Source organism: Silurus meridionalis, chromosome 5, assembly GCF_014805685.1.
Source record: "Silurus meridionalis isolate SWU-2019-XX chromosome 5, ASM1480568v1, whole genome shotgun sequence".
NCBI lineage: Eukaryota > Metazoa > Chordata > Actinopteri > Siluriformes > Siluridae > Silurus > Silurus meridionalis.
Window position 1 is genome coordinate 25113637 of NC_060888.1, and position 20848 is coordinate 25134484.

Consider the following 20848-nt stretch of genomic DNA (forward strand, 5'->3'; position numbering starts at 1 on the left):
CAGTTAATAACTATTAATATTATACTGAAAAATATAATTCCAGATTAACTACTAAAAAAAAAGACAGAAACATTTTTGCAGTTTGAAAACTTAAATGAGCTGAAAATAAGAACATAAAATTGACCAACAACAAAAAAAAACACCCACATTTCTGTGCAATTAATCTCAAATTCATTATTTCCCAAATTTGTTTTGTATACAGAGCCTGGTAAAAGTTTAGAAACACTCTTGGTTTTTGAGACACATGCATGTTCCTGTTGTTTATATCCAACAAACTTGGTGATGTGATGGTTTGAAGATTTAGTTTAACCAAATTAATATATAAATGTCCAAATGTTCCAATGAGCTGCAGTCCAGACAGAATTGCGGAATTGGTGGTTCAGTTCTCCTTTCATCCAGAATAAGTCTCCAAACTTCCCTGCTCCAAAACAACACAAATCATTAAACTTCCACCTCCATGTTTGACTGTGAGGGTGTGAGGGAGTCTGTTAACATCTTCTCTTTTGTTCATTGTCTTAGGTAAGTTCTTTGGTTAGAGCCAAAAATGTCAAATTTGGGCTCCACTTTCTTCACTATGCATATGTTTTTGCCTTGTTGTTTGTTGAAATAAAGAAAACTATCAAAGACTAGGTGTTTCCAAAGTTCTAACACGCTCTGTATGTGGTTTTTTTAGTACATGTTTATAAAGCAGTCATGTCTAAGACTTATTAACAAAAAACATGTCCGCTATAAACTTTCTTCCAGCTTCTTCCATGTCCGCTATAATTGATTTAAACATTGATGACAGGGTACATGGTTATAATCAGTTTATCATTAGAAACAGTACATGTTTTAATTTATGCATATTTATATGCATATTTATGCATATCATAAATTCATAATTATTATGTAGTACAGAACATGGCACTAAAATAAATAGTGGCACATGCTTATACAAAATTGTAAGCAGAATTATACTGGTTTTTATGTATAAGTGCTTCATAGAAAATGCTACTAAGGCTTCCTTCGACTGTAAAAGCACGTGTGTGTTCTGCTGGTGATAACTTTCAAATACCAGTTCCCCGGGTGTTCGGTGTAATGGCTTTTATATTTCTGCTTTTACAAATTCAAATTAAAGCGGTCTATGCGAAGGAATTATCTAATTAAAGCAGAAGAAATTCGACTGTGAGCTTTTGCCTAATTGGCAAATGATTATTACATTCCTGAGGAAGAAAATGTTAGGCATGATTAGAAAGATCTATTTAGGGAGGTAAAATATAAAAAAGAAAAGGAAAAAAAAGAAGTGTTTCTGAGAACAGATAGTGATCTAAACAGATAATAGTAGAAATATAAACAATGATCATTATTAATATCATTTTTGATAGCTGAATTGTGACATGAATTGAATAGGACAAGTGTTCTATCTATCTATCTATCTATCTATCTATCTATCTATCTATCTATCTATCTATCTATCTATCTATCTATCTATCTATCTATCTATCTATCTATCTATCTATCTATCTATCTCATGTATCGGCCATCTAGTTGGTACACACACCCACTTGTCTCTTACCCTCTTAAAAGGTACAAAAATGGTGTGTTTAACAAATCCAATTTCTCACAGAAACCCTTCATGTAGCACTTTTGGTGCCTCTGTGGCTTTCTCTCTCTCTCTCTCTCTCTCTCTCTCTCTCTCTCTCTCTCTCTCATCGTGTTTTTAATGGCCGGTCATCTCTGCACCAGGCTCTCAGCTCATTACAACTTAAGAAGTAAAATGTGCCACTGTGTCCTCTCTCACCCTTAAGTGCAGCATGAATAGCCTAGCGGTTTTAGAACGCTTATGTCTATGAGTTTCTGATTTATAACACAGAAGGGATTCTGGGAAAATGGACCTTTGCCATTAGCATGCATCACTTAGTCAGACAGCTGTGCACTAATCCAACTTAACCATCAGGGAGCCCAGGGTTAGCCAATAACAGCCATTAGTGGCTAAATGCAGCGCTCATATACAAACAATCAGGGGTCCATCCTCGTGCTGTACACACACACACACATACACACACACACACAGACACACACACACACACACACACACACACACACACACACACACACACAAACGAGACCTAACTCAAATATTAGCTTGTCCCTATTCAAGCTAGCATAACCTTTAGCCTAATCAGAACTACCATAATCATAGCAAAAATGTTTCCATTGGGGAATTGTACAAAGCAGGAAATGAAGTCAACCAGAGGAGATGTAAATACATCGACATATGAAATGTTTTTCACTAATGAAAACCTGGTTAGCTTAGCTAGCAGTTTTCCCACACAATCCTCACCCAACAACATCAGGTTGATTTGGAAATGTTGTAAATTAACCTCCAAAATGAAAAAATAATAAAGCAGTTAACTTTCTTACTAATATAATAGAGGGTAAAATAATTTGAGAAAATAAAAATCTACATAAAATAATGGGTCACAATATCTAGTTGTATTATTTTTCCATGAACAAAATGTTTCTTTTTACAAAGAAAATATAAAAAAAATGTCCATACTCAAATATGCATTTGAGTATTTATATAAGTATTTAAATTGCAAAATGTTTTTATAGTTTGGTCAATTAAATGTATAAATACAATGCGGTAATATCTTGTAGTTTTTGCATTTATGCATATTGACAATTGATTCCATAAATGTCAATTATTAATTGATATTTATTTATTTGAACAAAATTAGTTGTTATTTGTTATATTATGTTTTTTTATTCAATAAAAGTTAATTGAAAAAAAAAAAACGAATGAATTCAATAAAATGTTATTTAAATTGTGCTTCTAACAATGGACATCACCCAAAAAGTGCTTTACAGAGATAAAGTTATTAATTTTGATTTTTTTACATCAGTGTCTATAGGTTTATCCCTAATGAGTGAGCCAATGGCAATGGTAGAAAGGAAAAACTCCCTGAAATGGTATAAGGAAGAAACCTGAAGAGGAAACCCATCCTTGTCTGGATCCCAAAGAATATCTATTCATTACAAAAAAGACCGATGAAGTAAAATGTAAACAAAAAAGGTAACATTGATGGCAGGTGTATAATTCAATAAAAAAGACACTGAAATGCATTATTAATGGTTATTTTAAAGATATCCACTGGTGATAGAGTATTTTTCTGCCTAAATAGCAAGATCTGAGATTCAGTGTGCCCTTCAGTGTTAAACCACACATAAAGTACAGTACATTTGCTTATCCTGAGCCCTACAAAAAAATGAGGCCGCACACAGTATTAACATCACTTAAAAAAAACACCACAATATTTCATGAATATCATTACTGTACATGTTTGTTCTGTGAGTTATTACTTTTCCAGTATGTCAAACGTATTCAATTCAATGGGTGGAGAAAGATCTGGAGAAAACGCACAGAGGTTATGATGTGATGAATGTATCTGGAATCTGGGAACCAGCTTCACTGTATGACTCGAATGATTTGTTTTCAATAGAGTCCTAATTCTGTTAGCTGTGATTATTTAATCATCAGTGTTTGTTATATCAGCACCTGTCCGGTCATTTCATCCACAGATCCATCAAGTCCACGTCTTCAAGCTGAGCAAACAAGCAAGCTTTTTCAAACTGGAAACATTACAGGATTTACAGTACAGCATTATTCACAAAAGTATTTACACAGGAAATTTGGTGTTCAGGAACAAGATCCAGCTGGGTTTAATAACCTGAAAGAAAAGACTTCAATGACTTCTATGAGACAGCAATTTTCTATCATGATTACAATCATTTATTTATTTTAATGACACAAATTTTTACATTTTGTGCTTCAAATTAGCAATACAAAGGCAATTCTGTAAATAAAGTCTACCTGTTAATTTAGGATAAATGTAATAACACTCTATTGAAGTATACTTCTTCAGTACACAAATTCTTCATTAATGTACTGTTCTCACACACCACAGACATACAATGAGCAGAAGTCTGGGGTTAACATGGATGAGACAGAGGGAGCCTGTGGTGTAAACATGACTCAAACCAGAGACATTCCTGATCACCTGATCATCATCATCTTTTCTCTGCTTTTTTTCTATTTGGTGGTTTTTCAGCCTGGAAACATTCATTAGGTAACAAAATTAAAAATTATTTTGTATTAATATATTAATATGATTTGAGGTCCAGTTACCAGTGTGACACTAAAACAGGTAGTAGTAATGGTGTAGTTAGTACTTCAACTTTTCCCAGAGTCTTTCTGAACATGATTAGCTGTACATCTTCCTGAGTGTAGCATCTGTGTATTATTCCCATCCCTGATAGTAGCTGAAGCGCTGCAGTGGTTAAACTGCATTAGTGGAATATTTCATGCATGCAACCCTTAACATACATTCACACTAGTGGGTGACCGGTGAATAAACTTCTATGTATGCTCAATTCTATGTAAAGAGCTATTTAAAATTCTACGCAAAGCCGATTGTGGAGCCAATTCTCTCGACTTTAAGTAAATTAGGTACAATGCTATAAAGCAACAAATTCAAATTATTGAATCAAATGACTCAATCGACGTTACTTATTCCCTTCTAACAGCTTTCCTTCCTACCTGCTTCAGGTTCCTACAGTATGTGCTAGATTACGAGGAATAAAAATCATCTAAAAATCTAAATGAGCATCTTAAATAAATATATAAATAAACACTATAGACGGGCAATACTACTTTTCGATTTGATACCAAGTATTTTAAAAACCTACAAAACGTTTTGTGATTGACACCAGTATTTATAAAAGACAGCATTATTTATATTAAATAGTCTACAATATATTGAAAAAAGTTTGTGGACACGTGACTACAAGACAAATCCTATACGCTTCTTTGACTTTGTGGTTACAGTTTGAAAAAAGATCCACATATGGCTGAAAAAGTCAGGCGTCACAATACTTTTGTCCACATATTGTGCATTGGACTGGACCTTTTTATTACATTTATTCAAAAACTTCATTTTTAGCAAAATATAATCTGTCACACAAACAATATTCACATCATGTTTCTGCATTCCTTCCCCTTAATTTGTTTTTGTAAAAGAACAAAAGGATGTTGGTATTTTTCCCCTTGAGCCTGTTTCTGCTCTGACTTGATCGACTCTCCTGCTTTTGGAAATAAATTCTCTCAAAACGCACAGACGATGCAGCGATCTCAAAATATATGGCGAAGTAATAGAATGCTGACTTGTTTGTCCAAAGAACAGAGGCACAATGGATAATTTTTTTTCCTATTCATATGAATTAAATATTAAAATCCCGGAATTACAAAACAATTGCTATTTTAACGTGATAATCGAGCCGCTCCATAAAACACTGGTAGCGAAAGTATCAATACTTTAGGATCGACCCCCCCCCTAATATTAACAGTATAAAGAAACATAATGCTTTTAAAGGAAGCAATAAAAATGATAAGTGTCTGTTTATAACGAGTGCAATTAGCCTGTGCTGCTAATAATTAGAAGGAATACGCCTGTCGTCTAACACACATCAAAAGTGTTGTGTAACGTGCACTCATGCAGGTGGATGCAGGTGCAGATGAAAGGCGTTTAATAACAGTCTCAGTAAAACAATCCAAATCAGGAGACAGAAAGCAGAGTCGGAAATCAGGCAAGGTTCAGTCGATGTGTGAACTGTATCCAAACAGTAAAACCAGAATGACAAATTTGAAGACGGCGACATAGTAACAACCAAACCAGAGAAAATAGCTAAGTGCTTCAAAAGAGCACAATTACTACAAATACTTTTAAGATATTTCAAGAAATTTGTTTTGTGAGAGAGTCTCTATCTATGTACTGTATATGGTGAGCATGTGGGTGATAATTAAGCCCACCAGTGTCAGGGGTCGAACCAGGGGTTTACTGCACTGGAGCGCTAGCAGTGAAACACGGCGATGGGTGAACCCATATGCAGACTCAGAAAAGATCCATATTTTTCCAAATCTATATCCATATTATGTCTAAAAACCGCAAAACACTGGTCCCAAAAATCCCAAAATTTTTTTTTAAAACAAAGTCACACAATTTAAAAAAGAAAATCCCAAAAGTTTTGAAAAACAAAAACAAACTCACAAAAACAGGACTTACACTGTGTGGGAACTCGAGAAAAATGCAGGAGAAACTATTATCACTCAGCTAAACTATCGTTTCCCAAAAGTTGCTACATAAACATCCGAAAATGCTTACAGGAAAAAAGACGCGTCGACTTGCGTCAATACTGCCTTGCGTAATTTACTTTCTGACTCTAGAAATGTCACGTCAACGACTAAAAATGCATCACAGTTTTCAAAAGCTTCCCTTTTCACAGTCCACACTTAAAATTATCCACTTTAGAGTGTTTTTATTAGGCTACATTTTTGTTGACTGAATACGCCATCTCAGTGTGGATGGAAGGACAAAATGTAGAGAAAAATATACGTATTCAAACGAAAATGTATTAGTGTGAACATGGCCGAAAATACGCAACATGCTAACAAGACTCAGATAAAAAGAATAGGAGCTAACAAGGAATTTGCAAACACTCTGGTAACATTTGGTGTGGAAAAAACAGAAATCTAGCCTGAAACCCCCTAGATCCTGACAACCGGTGCTCAATCAGTAATCAGGGAACGCTAAAATGTGTGTGTGTGTGTGTGTGTGTGTGTGTGTGTGTGTGTGTGTGTGTGTGTGTGTGTGTGTGTGTTGTCCACTGGGTCAGCCATATTGGATGGCTACAGCGGTTCCTGTATATTTGTGTCCATGATGGAGTGTGACACGACAAAATGACTGATTTTTGGACTTTATTAAAAATGTATTAGATTGGATTGAAATGTATTTGAAATCAATTTGAAACACAAATAAATACATTGCAGTATATTGTGTGTGTTTGGGAATGAATGTTGCTTATTCAAGATGGATGGACGGTACGCACAACAAGCGACAACTGCAGCAATGAAGCCGACAAGAAATGAACTACAAGCAACATAAACATACTGTAGGGTTGGGAATCACTCTTTTACCATTTTCGCATCATTCTTCGTGTTCTCTGTGAACTGTCTTTTGTTGGTGCCAATAAATCTAATTCACCGAATTTCTGACAGGAAATTTCTTTTTTCCCTTCATCAAACTTAAATGAAAAGGTTGAAAAATGACTCTTGAAGTCCCAGAATGGTGGAATGGCACCGTAATGAATTGTAGTAAGCTGTAACAGTGTCAGATACTTATGTATCCCAATTGTAAAGATTGAGACTTAAAGTGGCTTCAGGGCCGCATTAAGGTAATGGGTGTCCCAGGGGTGATGTCCCTCAGCAGCACCTTAGTACTTCATAAAAGTGAGTACATGGAGTAAGTAGTCACGGAAGTGTAAACCTGTCAGTGAAGCACTCAGGCGTGATAAAGTATAGTGATTAAAGTCTTCACTGAAGTCCAATTCACAACGCAAGTAAGACGTGCTAAAGGAAACCCAAACGCAATTTGGCTTTCAGATTACCAAAGCAATCCACAATGACTAAAAAGAATTTAGGTGCATGTGAAAGTTTCCGGTTAATAAAAGTAAAGTATGTACAGCGATGCGTTCAGATCCCACGCTGCCACTTTGTATAGACGATGAACATTGAAGGTCCCAGTTTTGAAATCGTTTCTATTGTCTGGGGTTAACTAATGCTTTACAGTAGATTATTTTTCAATTGATTCAGATCTGAAAAGAAATACCTGACACACAGAACGGTATGAATTCATACAGAGGACCGAGTCTCATCAGCCATAACAAGCACAACAAGCTTCTTCAGCCCGCTTTATTAGTGTGACACGGTGTGAATTGCAATTGTTGCTTGTGAAACTGTACATGATCTACACGTCCCACTGTAAGATCTCAGCTGTCATAATGTCAGACTGTACAACAATCAAAAACTGACGCACACAAGCAAAAGACATCATCAATCTGTGACTCATTCAGTCCCACGTTCTCTCGCTAATGGTGGCAAACAGTCTGAAGTGTTCATTTTGTTCATGACATGCCTTGATAATAAAAAACTCATACAAACACTCCTTTTGCCTCCGTAACTCAATATGTTTTTCCTCTTTCTGTACTGGCCACCTGAATCGTTTCGACATTTTACCTGAGGTGGTTTGAAGTTGTCGCATTAATTACGCCTTCAGGTTCGGCACTCCTATTAGCTCTTGGTTCGACAGTCGTCATAGGAGAAGTCATAGCGCAGGAAAGAGTCTGAAATCTTCTGACACTCCCAGAATTTCATCTGAGGAAAAATATTATTTAGTGGCCATTAATCGAACATGTTAAACCTTTAATCAGATTACAGATTTTAGACTGGGATAAAAGGAATCTTTTAAGATTTTTAAAATCTGTCTCCGAAAAATCATGGCCAAAACCACACAGTGTGCACCTTGGAGGTTGCTCGATGGTTAAAAGGTTGGACTTTGGGTTGGTAGGTTGGTTAAAATCGCAGCATTAAGCACCAAGAAGCTGCCACTCCTGGGCCCTTTAGCAAAGCATTTAACCTTTACCTGCTCGCCTGTATAAATGCGATGTCTAGACAAGGATGTCAAACGAAGTGAATATTAATGACTAGTATACAGTATTTTATCATCAAGTTATGCATTGTAAATTAGCTGTCAGTTTTTTTCTTCCCTCTCCAAAATGTGCTTTGGGAAGAAATTAATAAATGCAAAAAAACAGAAGTACAAATTAGAAAAAAACCAACAGATGTTTTGTTTTTAGGTTCAAACAGATGTTTACTGTATTTGCAGCCTGGGGTGGGGAGTGTAAGATGCTTTACCAGAATATTCCTATTACATTAATATGTAGTTAATACATTTCAGTTTATTCTTAATTCTTTCTGAATTTTTTGAAAATATCTTCAGACTCCAGAGTCACTCAGATAATTTCTCAAACAATACTTTACCATTCTTTAATCCACAACGTGTCTATATTATTGTAAATAATATACATAATGTATGTAGGATGCGCAGAGGAGCAAATATTATGTTAGTCATTATGAGACTAATAATGAATAATGGGGTAAAATGGCTAAATTGTACTCAGAGGATGAAAAGCTTTTTTTTTTTAAATAAAGATAAAAAAATATTTCAGTTCATTAATAATGTACTAAAAAGCAAAGCAAGGTTTAGTATTAGTTTTTGACGAATGGTGAAATAAAATGCTAGTGGATTCAGGCTTTAGAGCTCAGATTCAGCACAGCCATGAGGTGCCCCATTAACTCTCCCAAGTCATTAATAACACTTACATGCACTGTAGGGAAGAAACGTCCACATTCATAAAGCAAAAAGGTTTAAATGATCTTCAACACTTAAAAAAAAATGTTGAGCTTTATTTTACCAGGAATTCCCATTGAGGTCAAAGATCTCTTTTGCAAGAAAGACCTGTAACATACGCACTTTCAATCATATACAATTGCCTGAAGTGTGTGATCTGTAAGGATGTCTGGCATGTTGTTGTGTTTCACTTTCAAATATCTAGAAGTAGATTCACACAGTCATATTGCCATAATAACAGCAGCAGAACATCTAGACAGCCTGAAGTTATTTCAGGCTTTTCAGGGAGAATTTCGGGTATCATTTGCAAAAAAATCCTAGAAGTGTATTTTTATCTTGGTACACATCATGAATATTCAGAAGGGAGAAAGTGGAGCGCTTGCCTTCCTACCAGACCTGAGGTACAATACAGGAAGTGTGATTAAGTAGCTCTGGTTAAATTCACTGTGAGATCAAAGGGAGGGATTTGATCGTCTCATTATTGCTTTCTGTCAGATTAAAAAGATTTTTGAAGAGATTCACGTCATTGGCTGATTGAGTTAATCGATTCATTTTCTTACTTATTTATTTTTTATTATAATTTTAGACCATACTATATATAATTTTAGACCATACACCATATGGACAAGTATACTTTTTCAGCCATAACTGGTTCTTCCCCAAACTGTTACCACAAAGTTGGAGACTCACAATTATATAGGATATTATTTGATGTGATAAAATTGCATTTTCCCTTTAGTTAAAATAATAGACCCAAACCTGTTCCAGCATGACAGTGCCCCTGTGCACAAATCCAGCTCCATGTAGATATGCTTTACATGGGTTGGAGTGGAAGATCTTCTGATATAGAGTTATTAACCCTATTGAACACCATTGGAATGAACCTCCACAGATCACCTACATCAGTACCTGAATTTACTAACACCCTTGTAGCTGAATGAACACAAACCTCAAGCACAAACACACTCCAAAATCTAGTGGGACATCTTCCCAGAAGAGTGGAGGTCGCTATAACAGTGAATTAGGAATAAATGTGGAATGGGAGCACATACAATTTAATGGTCAGGTGTCAATAAATTTTTGTCCAAACAGTGTAGATTTTTATAAGAAAACAAAAAAAAATCCTGAAAAATATAAAAGTATTTATACAGAAAATAACTTATTGATTAAGGAGCACAACAAACTGGCATATGTGCCCTTTTAGTATTCAGAGCAAGATTTTTTTAATGGTTCCTGAAAATGCCACAACCATATTTAATGTGATACTCTAAAGAATCACAATGTTTTTCTTTCCCCTAAGGTCAGATTTTTGCACATTGTGCTTTTTTTTATGTCTGAATTTTAACTGTAATTTCAACACAGGACATTCTTCAGTATAGAAGACAATGTCGGTTCTCAGTAGCATAAATGTCACGTTTCCAAGTGGCAAATGCAGAAAATATGATTGTAAGAGTTTAAAAGTTCAAATATGACAAAAGAAAAAATGTGGACAAAAATTATAACCTGATTATTAATATTAGGACTGTGAAAATCAATAACAACCATGAGAGATAAATGTAAGATGCAAGGTGGAAAGTGGAAGGTCAGTGTTTGAAATGTTGAACTTACGCTCAGAAGGTTATGAGTTCGAATCTCAGCAACACTACTCTGCCACTGTTTGGCCCTTAAGCGAGGCCCCTAACCCTCAGCTGCTCAGGCAATTGAAGGTCACTCTGTATGGGCGTATGTTAAATGCTGTAATTTAAGTGCAATTGAACATTAATCAGGCACAGACAGTCATGGCTTGACATCAACTCAATTCAGGGATCAGGTATTGAACTGTTGCTGATGCATCTTCAAGTTTCTGTTCATAATCCTGAAAAATAAACGGCTTTTTTTAAATTTAATTTACTTTTCAACAAAAAAAAAATCTTGAGAGAAACAACGGTTTATAGCTGCTATATCTCAGCTCTAATAATCACAGGAATGAATTGTTCCACAGATGTTTCACAGCAGTACTGTAAATGAGTATAAAACACAGCATGCTATTTATTTAAATCATAATTATTGGAATTTGCTGAAGTATAAATGGAATAAAACATGTTGGGACATGCTGCTATAGGACATCATTAACCCTAATTTATCAAAGCAATACATTTGGAATGTCAACTAAATCATCATGTCCTGTTACGTTTTTATTTTTCCAATCTCCAAACAATTGTTACAAAATTGCTAAATATTCAGATATGAAAACTATTTTAATATTAAGATTCTAGTTTAATTAAAGAGATTTTTTTTATGGTAAAAGTTACTTTAATTAAATACTTTGGGGAGTTTTTTTGTCAGATTTCAGCTAAAATGTTTAAACTTAAAAAAAAAAAGGTTGCATTCAACAACTGCTAACTCAACAATGATGGAACTATAAAGAATAGATATTTGTTGTCACCCAAATGAGAATGGTTCTCTTTTCCTCTCAAGGTTTCTTCCTCATTCCATCTAAGGGAGATTTTTCCCTCATCACAGTCACGACTGGCTCGCTTGTTCAGGATAAACCAATTTATGATGCTAATATTTATGTTGGCAATGTATGTACATGTCAAGTTTAAACGTTTCAGCTGAAATCTGACCAAAAAACTCCCCAAAAGAATTTAATTAAAGTAACAATTACCATAGAAAAATCTCTTCTTCCCTCCTCAACTTGCTTATTCACCATCCTCAACCTGCTCCTTCACCATTCCCAACCTGCTCCATTATATATATATATATATATATATATATATATATATATATATATATATATATATATATATATATATATATATATATATATATAGTACAGACCAAAAGTTTGGACACACCTTCTCATTCAAAGAGTTTTCTTTCTTTATTGTAGAGTCACACTGAAGGCATCAAGGGCTATTTGACCAAGAAGGAGAGTGATGGGGTGCTGCACCAGATGACCTGGCCTCCACAGTCACCGGACCTGAACCCAATCGAGATGGTTTAGGGGCCACATGTTTGGCCAACAAGTGCCAAGCATCTCTCGGGGAACTCCTTCAAGACTGTTGGAAGACCATTTCAGGTGACTACCTCTTGAAGCTCATCAAGAGAATGCCAAGAGTGTGCAAAGCAGTAATCAAAGCAAAAGGTGGCTACTTTTAAGAACCTAGAATATGACATTTTTCAGTTGTTTCACACTTTTTTGTTATGTATATAATTCCATATGTGTTAATTCATAGTTTTGATGCCTTCAGTGTGAATCTACAATTTTCATAGTCATGAAAATAAAGAAAACTCTTTGAATGAGAAGGTGTGTCCAAACTTTTGGTCTGTACTATATATATATATATTTTACATTTCAACTTTGAAAGCTGCATTGATACCCACAAACATACAGTATTTAAATATATCACCAATTAGCATAAATCTTTTAGTAGCAGCTATAATATATTTTTTTATTTTAAACACGAACATTGGAAATTATGGCAAAGGTTTTCTAGTCAGCCAAATTGAGCGTTATAAAATAAATTCATTAGTGAATTTAGTGAATTAGTGAAGTTAGTGAATTGCATAAATTCGCAGCTTATGTAATTTTCAACATTGTTGTGTATGGCCGCTTTATCTATGCATGCAATCTAGTTATAAACTTAGTTTAATAACACGACTCTTCACCCATCACCACTGACACTCCAATCTCTATTTTAATTGTGAGTTATTATTAGTATTATTGTTATTAGTAGTATTAGTAGTATTTTATTGATTTATTTTTCTTCTATATTCTTACCATTAGGGGTCACTACAGAGTATCATCTATCTCCATATTAACCTGTCCTCTACATCTGCCTCTTTTAAATTAACTACCTTCATGTCTTCACTCACCACATCCATAAACCTCCTCCTTGGCCTTCCTCTTTTCCTCCTTCCTGGCAGCTCCATCCTCAGCATTTTCCTACCGATATACCCCATGTCCCTCCTCTGCACATGCTTAATTGGGCCTTATCTCCAAAACGTCCTACATGCACTGTCTCTCTAATAAACTCATTTCTAATCCTGTCCATCGTCGTCACTACCAACGAAAACCTCAGCATCTTCAGCTCTGCTACCTCCTGCTCCACCTCCTGTCTTTTACTCAATGCCACTGTCTCTAATCCATACAACATCTCAGGTCTCACCACAGTCCTATAAACTTTCCCTTTCACTCCTGCAGATCCCCTTCTATCACAAATCACTCCTGCCATCACTCTTCTCCACCCACTCCACCCTGCCTGCACTTTTTTCTTCACTTCTCTAAAGACAACATCCAAAATGCTGCATAATAATGAAGAGCTTCACGCTCCAGCCTGAGTGAGTTGATGAGGAGTTTCTACAGCTCACTCTACACATGCACAGTACAGTACTGACAGGAAGTGACAGCTCAGCTGTTAATAGTGCAGGAAATCCACGGTTTTATCCAGACCTGCTGTCACACAATTACCACAAACCTCAATTTAGAGGTGGGACGGTATGACAGTGGTGCACTGCAGTGAAAAAACTATATAAATTAAATCACATACATAGAGTAGATCCAGAATAATTAGTGTAAAGAGGCAGGTGTTATTTACATAAACTAACAAGCTATTCTACATCATGAGATGAGTCTTTAAAAATTAAGGATTTTTCTTTGGCTTCTTTTTATCCAAAAAAAGCATGAACTAAAAGTTTTTAGATAAGTGTGGAAAAAAGATGAACCACAACACCAAGCCCCAGCAGGTGTCAGCTATTATTATTATTATTATTATTATTATTATTATTATTATTATTATTATTACTATTATAAGTATTTTATAACATACCAGTAGAAGCATGGAGATGTTTAGGAGAGATGCAGTGGAGTTTTTAACCAGATTGTTTAACAAGATTTTGGAAGGTGAGAGGATGCCTGAGGAATGGAGAAGGAATGTGCTGGTACAGATCTGCAGTAACTCCAGGGAAATAAAGTTGATCAGTCACACCATGAAGTTATGGGAAAGAGTAGTGGAAGCCAGGCTGAGAGAAGAGGTGACCATCTGTGAGCAACAGTATGGTTTCATGCCGAGGAAGAGCACCACAGATGCCTTATTTGCTTTGAGGATGTTGATGAAGAAGTATAAAGGAGTTGCATTGTGTGTTTGTGGATTTAGTGAAAGCGTATGACAGAGTGCCAAGAGATTAGTTGTGGTATTGTATGAGGAAATCAGGTATGTCAGAAAAGTATGTGAGGGTGGTGCAGGACATGTATGAAGACAGTGTGACAGCAGTGAAGTGTACAGTAGGAATGACAGACTGGTTTAAGGTGGAGGTTGAATTGCATCAAGGATTGGCTCTGAGCCCTTTTCTGTTTGCAGTCGTGATGGACAGGTTGACGGACGAGGTCAGACAGGAGTCTCCGTGGACTATGATGTTTGTGGATGATATTGTTATTTGTGGTGAGAGTAGAGCAGGTTGAGAAGAGCCTGGAGAGGTGGAGGTATGTGCTGAAGAGAAGGGGAATGAAAGTCAGTAGGAGTAAGACAGAGTACATGTGTGTGAATGAGAGGGAGGGCAGTGGAGGGGTGCGGTTGCAGGGAGAAGAGGTGAAGAAGGTGGTGGAGTTTAAGTACCAGGGGTCAACAGTGCAAAGTAATGGGGAGATTGTTAGAGAAGTGAAGAAAAGAGTGCAGACAGGGTGGAGTGGTGGAGAAGAGATATACGTACTGTACATATTCACAATGGCATTTTAAAACATTACATAATATCCAGTGTCACACTGATGACAGTTTTCATCTCTTTCCTTTACTTCAATGAGAGTGCAGTTCCTACATAGCTCAGTAGTTAAGATTTTACCCTGTGATTGGAATGTTGTGAGATCAAATCCCAGAACCCTCAAGCTGCCCCTTGTAGGCGTTACATCATTATTAGTGACTCTGGATTAAGTAAATGTCATTTTTTTTCTCATTGTCCCAAGTACATATATCTTACTTATTAGAAATACATTTAAAGATTTTATATTAGTACCAGGGATTTCTATATTTCCATTAAACTTCTTTGTCTTTTTTTTGTCTTCTTTTTTACAGATGAATTTGCTTTGATTCGTATGCTAGATATACCCATACTGATGTTCACAACAGAATGCATCCATCATTGGGTTTTAGTTCAGAGCATACATGGATTATACTCCAAGGTGTTGTTTTTGCAATGTGCTGCCCTCTACGGATGAGAATGTCTAAAAGAAATATTCACACATTCACAGATTCACCTGTACACAGAATACACATCCTGTAGGAAGAATTAGAATGAATTCAGACCTGAAATATATAGCTTTAAATAAAATATCTCAAGGTGTATTTGATCTGTATCTAATGTACAAACTTAAAAGCTATAAGCGTGTAACTACTACTTAGTAACTGCAGTTGGGCTGCGTCTGTCTCAGGAAGCGTCTGTGTCTGTGCTCATTGCCAGACAGAATTCCTTTGACTTCCTTTCTTCATGTGTAAAAGGAGTCATTCAGGGAAAAAAAATAAAAAAAATCCAATGAAGCCCGTTTTACACTCACACCAAATTGAGCTTTTTTCCCCCCACTTGATAAACAAGTCCAGCTTCCTCTCTGTAAAATGTCATTCACCTCTAAACATTCACGATATAGATTAGGACACTGTAAATGATTGTGCCAGGTATCTTGTGTAACCAAAAATGATTTCAATTCATCACAATTTCACCTCCTAAAGTTTCAAGGAAGAACTTTACATGGTATTTCTATATATAAAAGAACCAAAATAGATAAAAGTAATTTAAAGTAAATATAGGAAGATTTGGGGAAATGTACACTGCCTCAAAGCTCTGGAGTCCTCAGTTTGATCTTGAACTCAGGTTATTGTCTGTGTGGATATTTTGCATGTTCTTTTCATTTAAGTTTTCTCCTGGTTTTCTTTCTGCTCCCCAAAAACATGGATGGATGCTGAACTGCCTGTGTGCATACATTTAAGAGGGTGTATGTTTGCATTTGTGTGAGTGTTCATCTAATGCCCTTTAGCAGTTTTCCCAAGACAGACTGCGACCAGTATATATGCTTACACTTCATCTTAGCTTCATAACTGCAGTCCAAAAAAAGAGCAAAAAGCAAATGTTAAAATACCAACCACATCAATGATATTCAGAGTAAGAATGAAATGAGGGTGTATGTGAGATTGAAGCGATTCTCCTTTTAAAATGTGCGCTGAAAAACCACAAAATATTCGGGTTTTATAATACAGCAGATGTGTGATCCTGATGGTGTTTACGATTTTCAATCTACTACTGTGTGGGGACGTGTCAGGACATCTGGAGATTATTAAGCCTCCAAATACACTAACAGCCTGTAAGGACCTGCCTTTCCTGTAGACTGTTCAGGACTGAATCCCAGAATCACACTGGATAACAACCAACAGAAAACATTTCAGCCAGGCGCCATTTTCACACGACAACTGTATTTGGGCAGCGGAGAACTTTTCCCCCCGTACTGGCTCTTACTGTTAGAGTAAAAGTATAGCAGGATGTTTTTGAAACTCTTAGCAATGCTATTCTTGTCATTGAGTGTGGTAAGATCTCAACAATCAACCCAGGATGCATTTATGATGGAATATTTTCAGAGGAGAATCATGGAGATGGAGGTAAGAGTCTAATAGAGTCTTTTGGAAAAACATTTTTTTATGTGATTAAACAAAAATGCAGTCTATTTAGGTTGAGGCTAAAAACCTTCATATTATGGTTTCATTGTGTTTGTTTCATGAAAAAGCACAGTCAGGGAAAGGAGCTACAATATAACTACATTTCAACAAGAATTAAGAGAGTATAATTTTAACTTTTACATTAAAATACATTATCTTTATAAAGTACATGTTTGCTTTACACATGTTAAAATAAAAATCTGCAAATTTGTGACACAAAGGTGTCCACAAACATTTGTCCATATATTCTCTCTCTCTCTCTCTCTCTCTCTCTCTCTCTCTCTCTGAGGTAATGTAGGCCCACATTATATACAATATACTGCATACCACCCTGTTTTAAAAAGTTGAGACACTTTGCAAAATGTAAATAAAAACAATTTGCAAATCTTATAAGCCCACATTTTATACACAATATAAACATATAAAATGTTTAAACTAAAAAATAAAACCATTTCAATAAAAAAAAATAAGGTCATTTTAAATTTGATGGCTGCAACAGGTCTACATCTGCCTCTTTAACCCCAACTACCTGCATGTCTTCCTTCACCACATCCATAAACCTCCTCCTTGGTCTTCCTCTTTTCCTCCTTCCTGGTGGCTCCATCCTCAGCATTCTCCTACTGATATACCCCATGTCCCTCCTCTGCACATGTCCAAACCATCTCAATCTCACCTCCCTCACCTTGTCTCCAAAACGTGTAAAAACAGTTTGCAACTAATGAGGATAATTGACAACAGGTCAGTAAGATGATTGGGAGTAAATTGTGCATCTTAGAGATGCAGAGACTCTAAAATTGGGCAGCGCTTCACCAATCTGTGTCTACAAATTGTGGAACAATTGCAAAATAATGTTCCTCAACATGCAATTGAAAAACAGTTGAACATCTGTACATAATATCATCAAAAGTTTTCAAAGAATCTGGAGAAATCTCTGTACGTAAAAGAGGACAAGGGTGAAAATCAGTATTGATGACCATGATCTTCGGGCCTTCAGACGTCACTGGATTTATGATTCTGTAATAAAAATCACTGCATGGGTTCATTAGCACCTACAGAAATCATTGTCTGTGCACAAAGTTTGCCATGTCATCTTCAAATAGAGGTTAAATCTCTTTCATGCAAAAAAGAAGGCATGCGAGAACATGATCCAGAAACGCTGCCAACCTCATTGGGCCAAAGCTCATTTAAAATGTACAAGGCAAAGTGGAAAATGTGAAAAAGTGAAAAAATGGATGTGAGTTTTTCTTGATCATGTTCAACCATGCCATCTTTCTTTGGGGTTGTATTCATATATATATATATATATATATATATATATTTTGCTTATGTTTATACATTACCGTCACACTGTTTCCAAAACTATTTCAACAGCTTACAATACAGTAGATTTGAGGCAAGAATCATTTCAAAATATGGCATATTATTACATTAGTATTGTTGCTCAATGAAAGCAAACATGGGGCACCATATGTATCCAATGTGCTTTTGTTCCACTTATAATTCTATTTTGCATTTTATCTTCGCACAGGAACGTCTTATACAATGCGATCAGAACGTCCAGACGGTCAACCAGAGGATGTATGATATGGCCGCAGAGATGCGTGGTCAGGTTCAAAGTGTGAGAGCGCTGAAGACAGAGATTCAGGGCTATGTGGACAGCCTGGCTACACGGGTGGACAGAGTGGAAAGAGACATCGAGTACCTGCAAAATAAGCTCCCCGACACATCCAGTGTAGAGATCTCAGACTCTCTGCTGGATCAACAAGTTAAAGAAGCCCAAAGCAAAGGGAAAGCTGTAATCAGACAGGGAAAAGGTAAACGACTTTAAACTTATATCCTGCTCTGAGTTGATGCTCTCAGCTCTTTTTGCAAATTCGATGAGAGTTTGCTTATGTAATACACAGACCATTCAGAACACCATAAACCAAGAGTAATGTATGTCTGAGAGATGCTTGTGGATGCAATGTTAGATTTGTTTAGAAAAAGGTTTATTTGTATCTCAATTCAAATCCGCTTCATTTATGGAAGGAGTCTTCAATGTCAATACTTTGTAACACTGCATTGTTGGTTACTCTTCTACAACAGAAATTCCTGACTTATCCTGGCTTTTAACTTGATCTCAGAGTTGAATTTGAATGTAAAATTCATGTCTTTTCTGTTTTCATTCAGAGTGTAACATCAAATTCTCTGGCGTCAAATCGCAGAAAATCCTCAAGAAAGCAGGAGATTTAATAGGCTCATGGCTGAAAGACCCAACCACAGGCTCCTCTAAGATCTACTTCTTTAGTGGCTCGAGGAACAAAACACTGCTTCAGTTTGGTTCAATAAAGACCTTCACCGAGACCAATTCCACCAACAAGCCCAAGGTCATCCAGCTCCCTCGGCCATGGCAAGGAACAGGCCACGCAGTCTATGATGGTTTTGTCTACTATCACAATGCTGATACCCGAAATGAAGTGCTCAAGGTTGACCTTTCCAACCACACCATCGTTGACCGCATGATTCTGCCCAACGCTGGACGCCTCCCCGTTTATGGACTCACTCCTTACACCTTCCTGGATTTTGCTGTGGATGAGATGGGACTATGGGTCATCCATGCTGATCCGGACTTTGGAGGAAATCTTGTGATCACCAAGTTGGACTCCAAAAGTCTGTCGGTAGAGCACACATGGGATACGACCTGCAAGAGCTACAATGCAGAAGGTGCCTTCATGATCTGCGGCACCATGTATGTCATCTACAACTCACACTCTGGAGGCCGCTCCAACATCCAGTGCCTGTTCGATATCCATGACAGCATCTGGACTGAAGAATTGCCTGTGATATACTTCCCAAAGCGCTACTCCAGCCACTCGAGCATGCACTATCACCCGCAAGACAAGCAGATCTACGCCTGGGACGAAGGCTTCCAAACTACCTACCAGTTGGATGTGAAGAAGAAATAACAGATCACAGATCAAGTCTTAAGCCTGCTTAACTCTACCTAATCTCATTTTAATGTTTTCATTTGGTCATCACATGCTCAGAAAAATTACACTATAATAAACATGATGATACCATCAAGGAGGCATCACGTGTACCTTAAGTATTTACTTTTCACCTGGGAAAGTAATTGTTATGTACTATTGTATTAATATTACATTAACTTCCACAAGATAAACATAATTTACCTTCCATCATTACCTTCTTTTGAAATATACATACTAATGGTAAAATAAATGCGTCCTTGAAGGTTAAATCCCAGTGACACCAATGGTTCCAATCAGCAGCTTGTTTTTTAAGACTCCAGGGAGTCCAATTATTTTGGTTTCTCCACTTTTCCAACTAACCACTAATGCAGTGGTTCTCAAAATGTGGGGCACATCCCTCTAGTGGGGAATATAGGCATGGCAGGTGGGGTGAAATAGATGGCAGGATTTATATATACAGTAATTTATTTGTGTGTGTTCTTCAATGATTTTCTTCAATTTAAAATAAAGTTCATACACTCAAAGCACCCACAAACAAACAATTAGGTAATTAGTGCAAGTAAATTAAAACAAAATCAGTTAGGGTACCTAACACAACTACACTTTTATGTTCTCTCTTTTTTAACTTGATGCTTTTGATGTTATTGATTTAGAATTGATATTTCAATAAATTAGACATTTTAAAACTGAATCCTGAAGAATTTCATTACCATTTTTGGATGATTGAGGACAACTGGGGCTTGAAAACCTAAGTGGGGAATAGCAAAGAAAGTTTCAGAACCACTGCACTTGTGTGTTTTGTGCTTGCTGTGAAAAAGAACAAAAAATCTCTTGTACACTTCCAAGACCAGATTTGGAAACAAGCCTGCTTTTGTAACTCTTAGCCACAATGTAAAAATTCTGGGGTTCACCAGAC

General features: G+C 36.4%; 1 protein-coding gene across 1 annotated transcript; it reads left to right on the plus strand.

Annotated features, from left to right (window-relative positions):
* The first annotated feature begins 16640 nt into the window (after window positions 1-16640).
* On the plus strand, window positions 16641-20036 carry olfml1 (olfactomedin-like 1). Its single transcript, XM_046849793.1, has 3 exons — window positions 16641-16906; window positions 18492-18777; window positions 19133-20036. The coding sequence occupies exons 1-3, from the start codon at window positions 16790-16792 to the stop codon at window positions 19906-19908; spliced, it is 1179 nt and encodes a 392-aa protein (XP_046705749.1). The 5' UTR covers window positions 16641-16789; the 3' UTR covers window positions 19909-20036.
* Window positions 20037-20848: the final 812 nt, after the last annotated feature.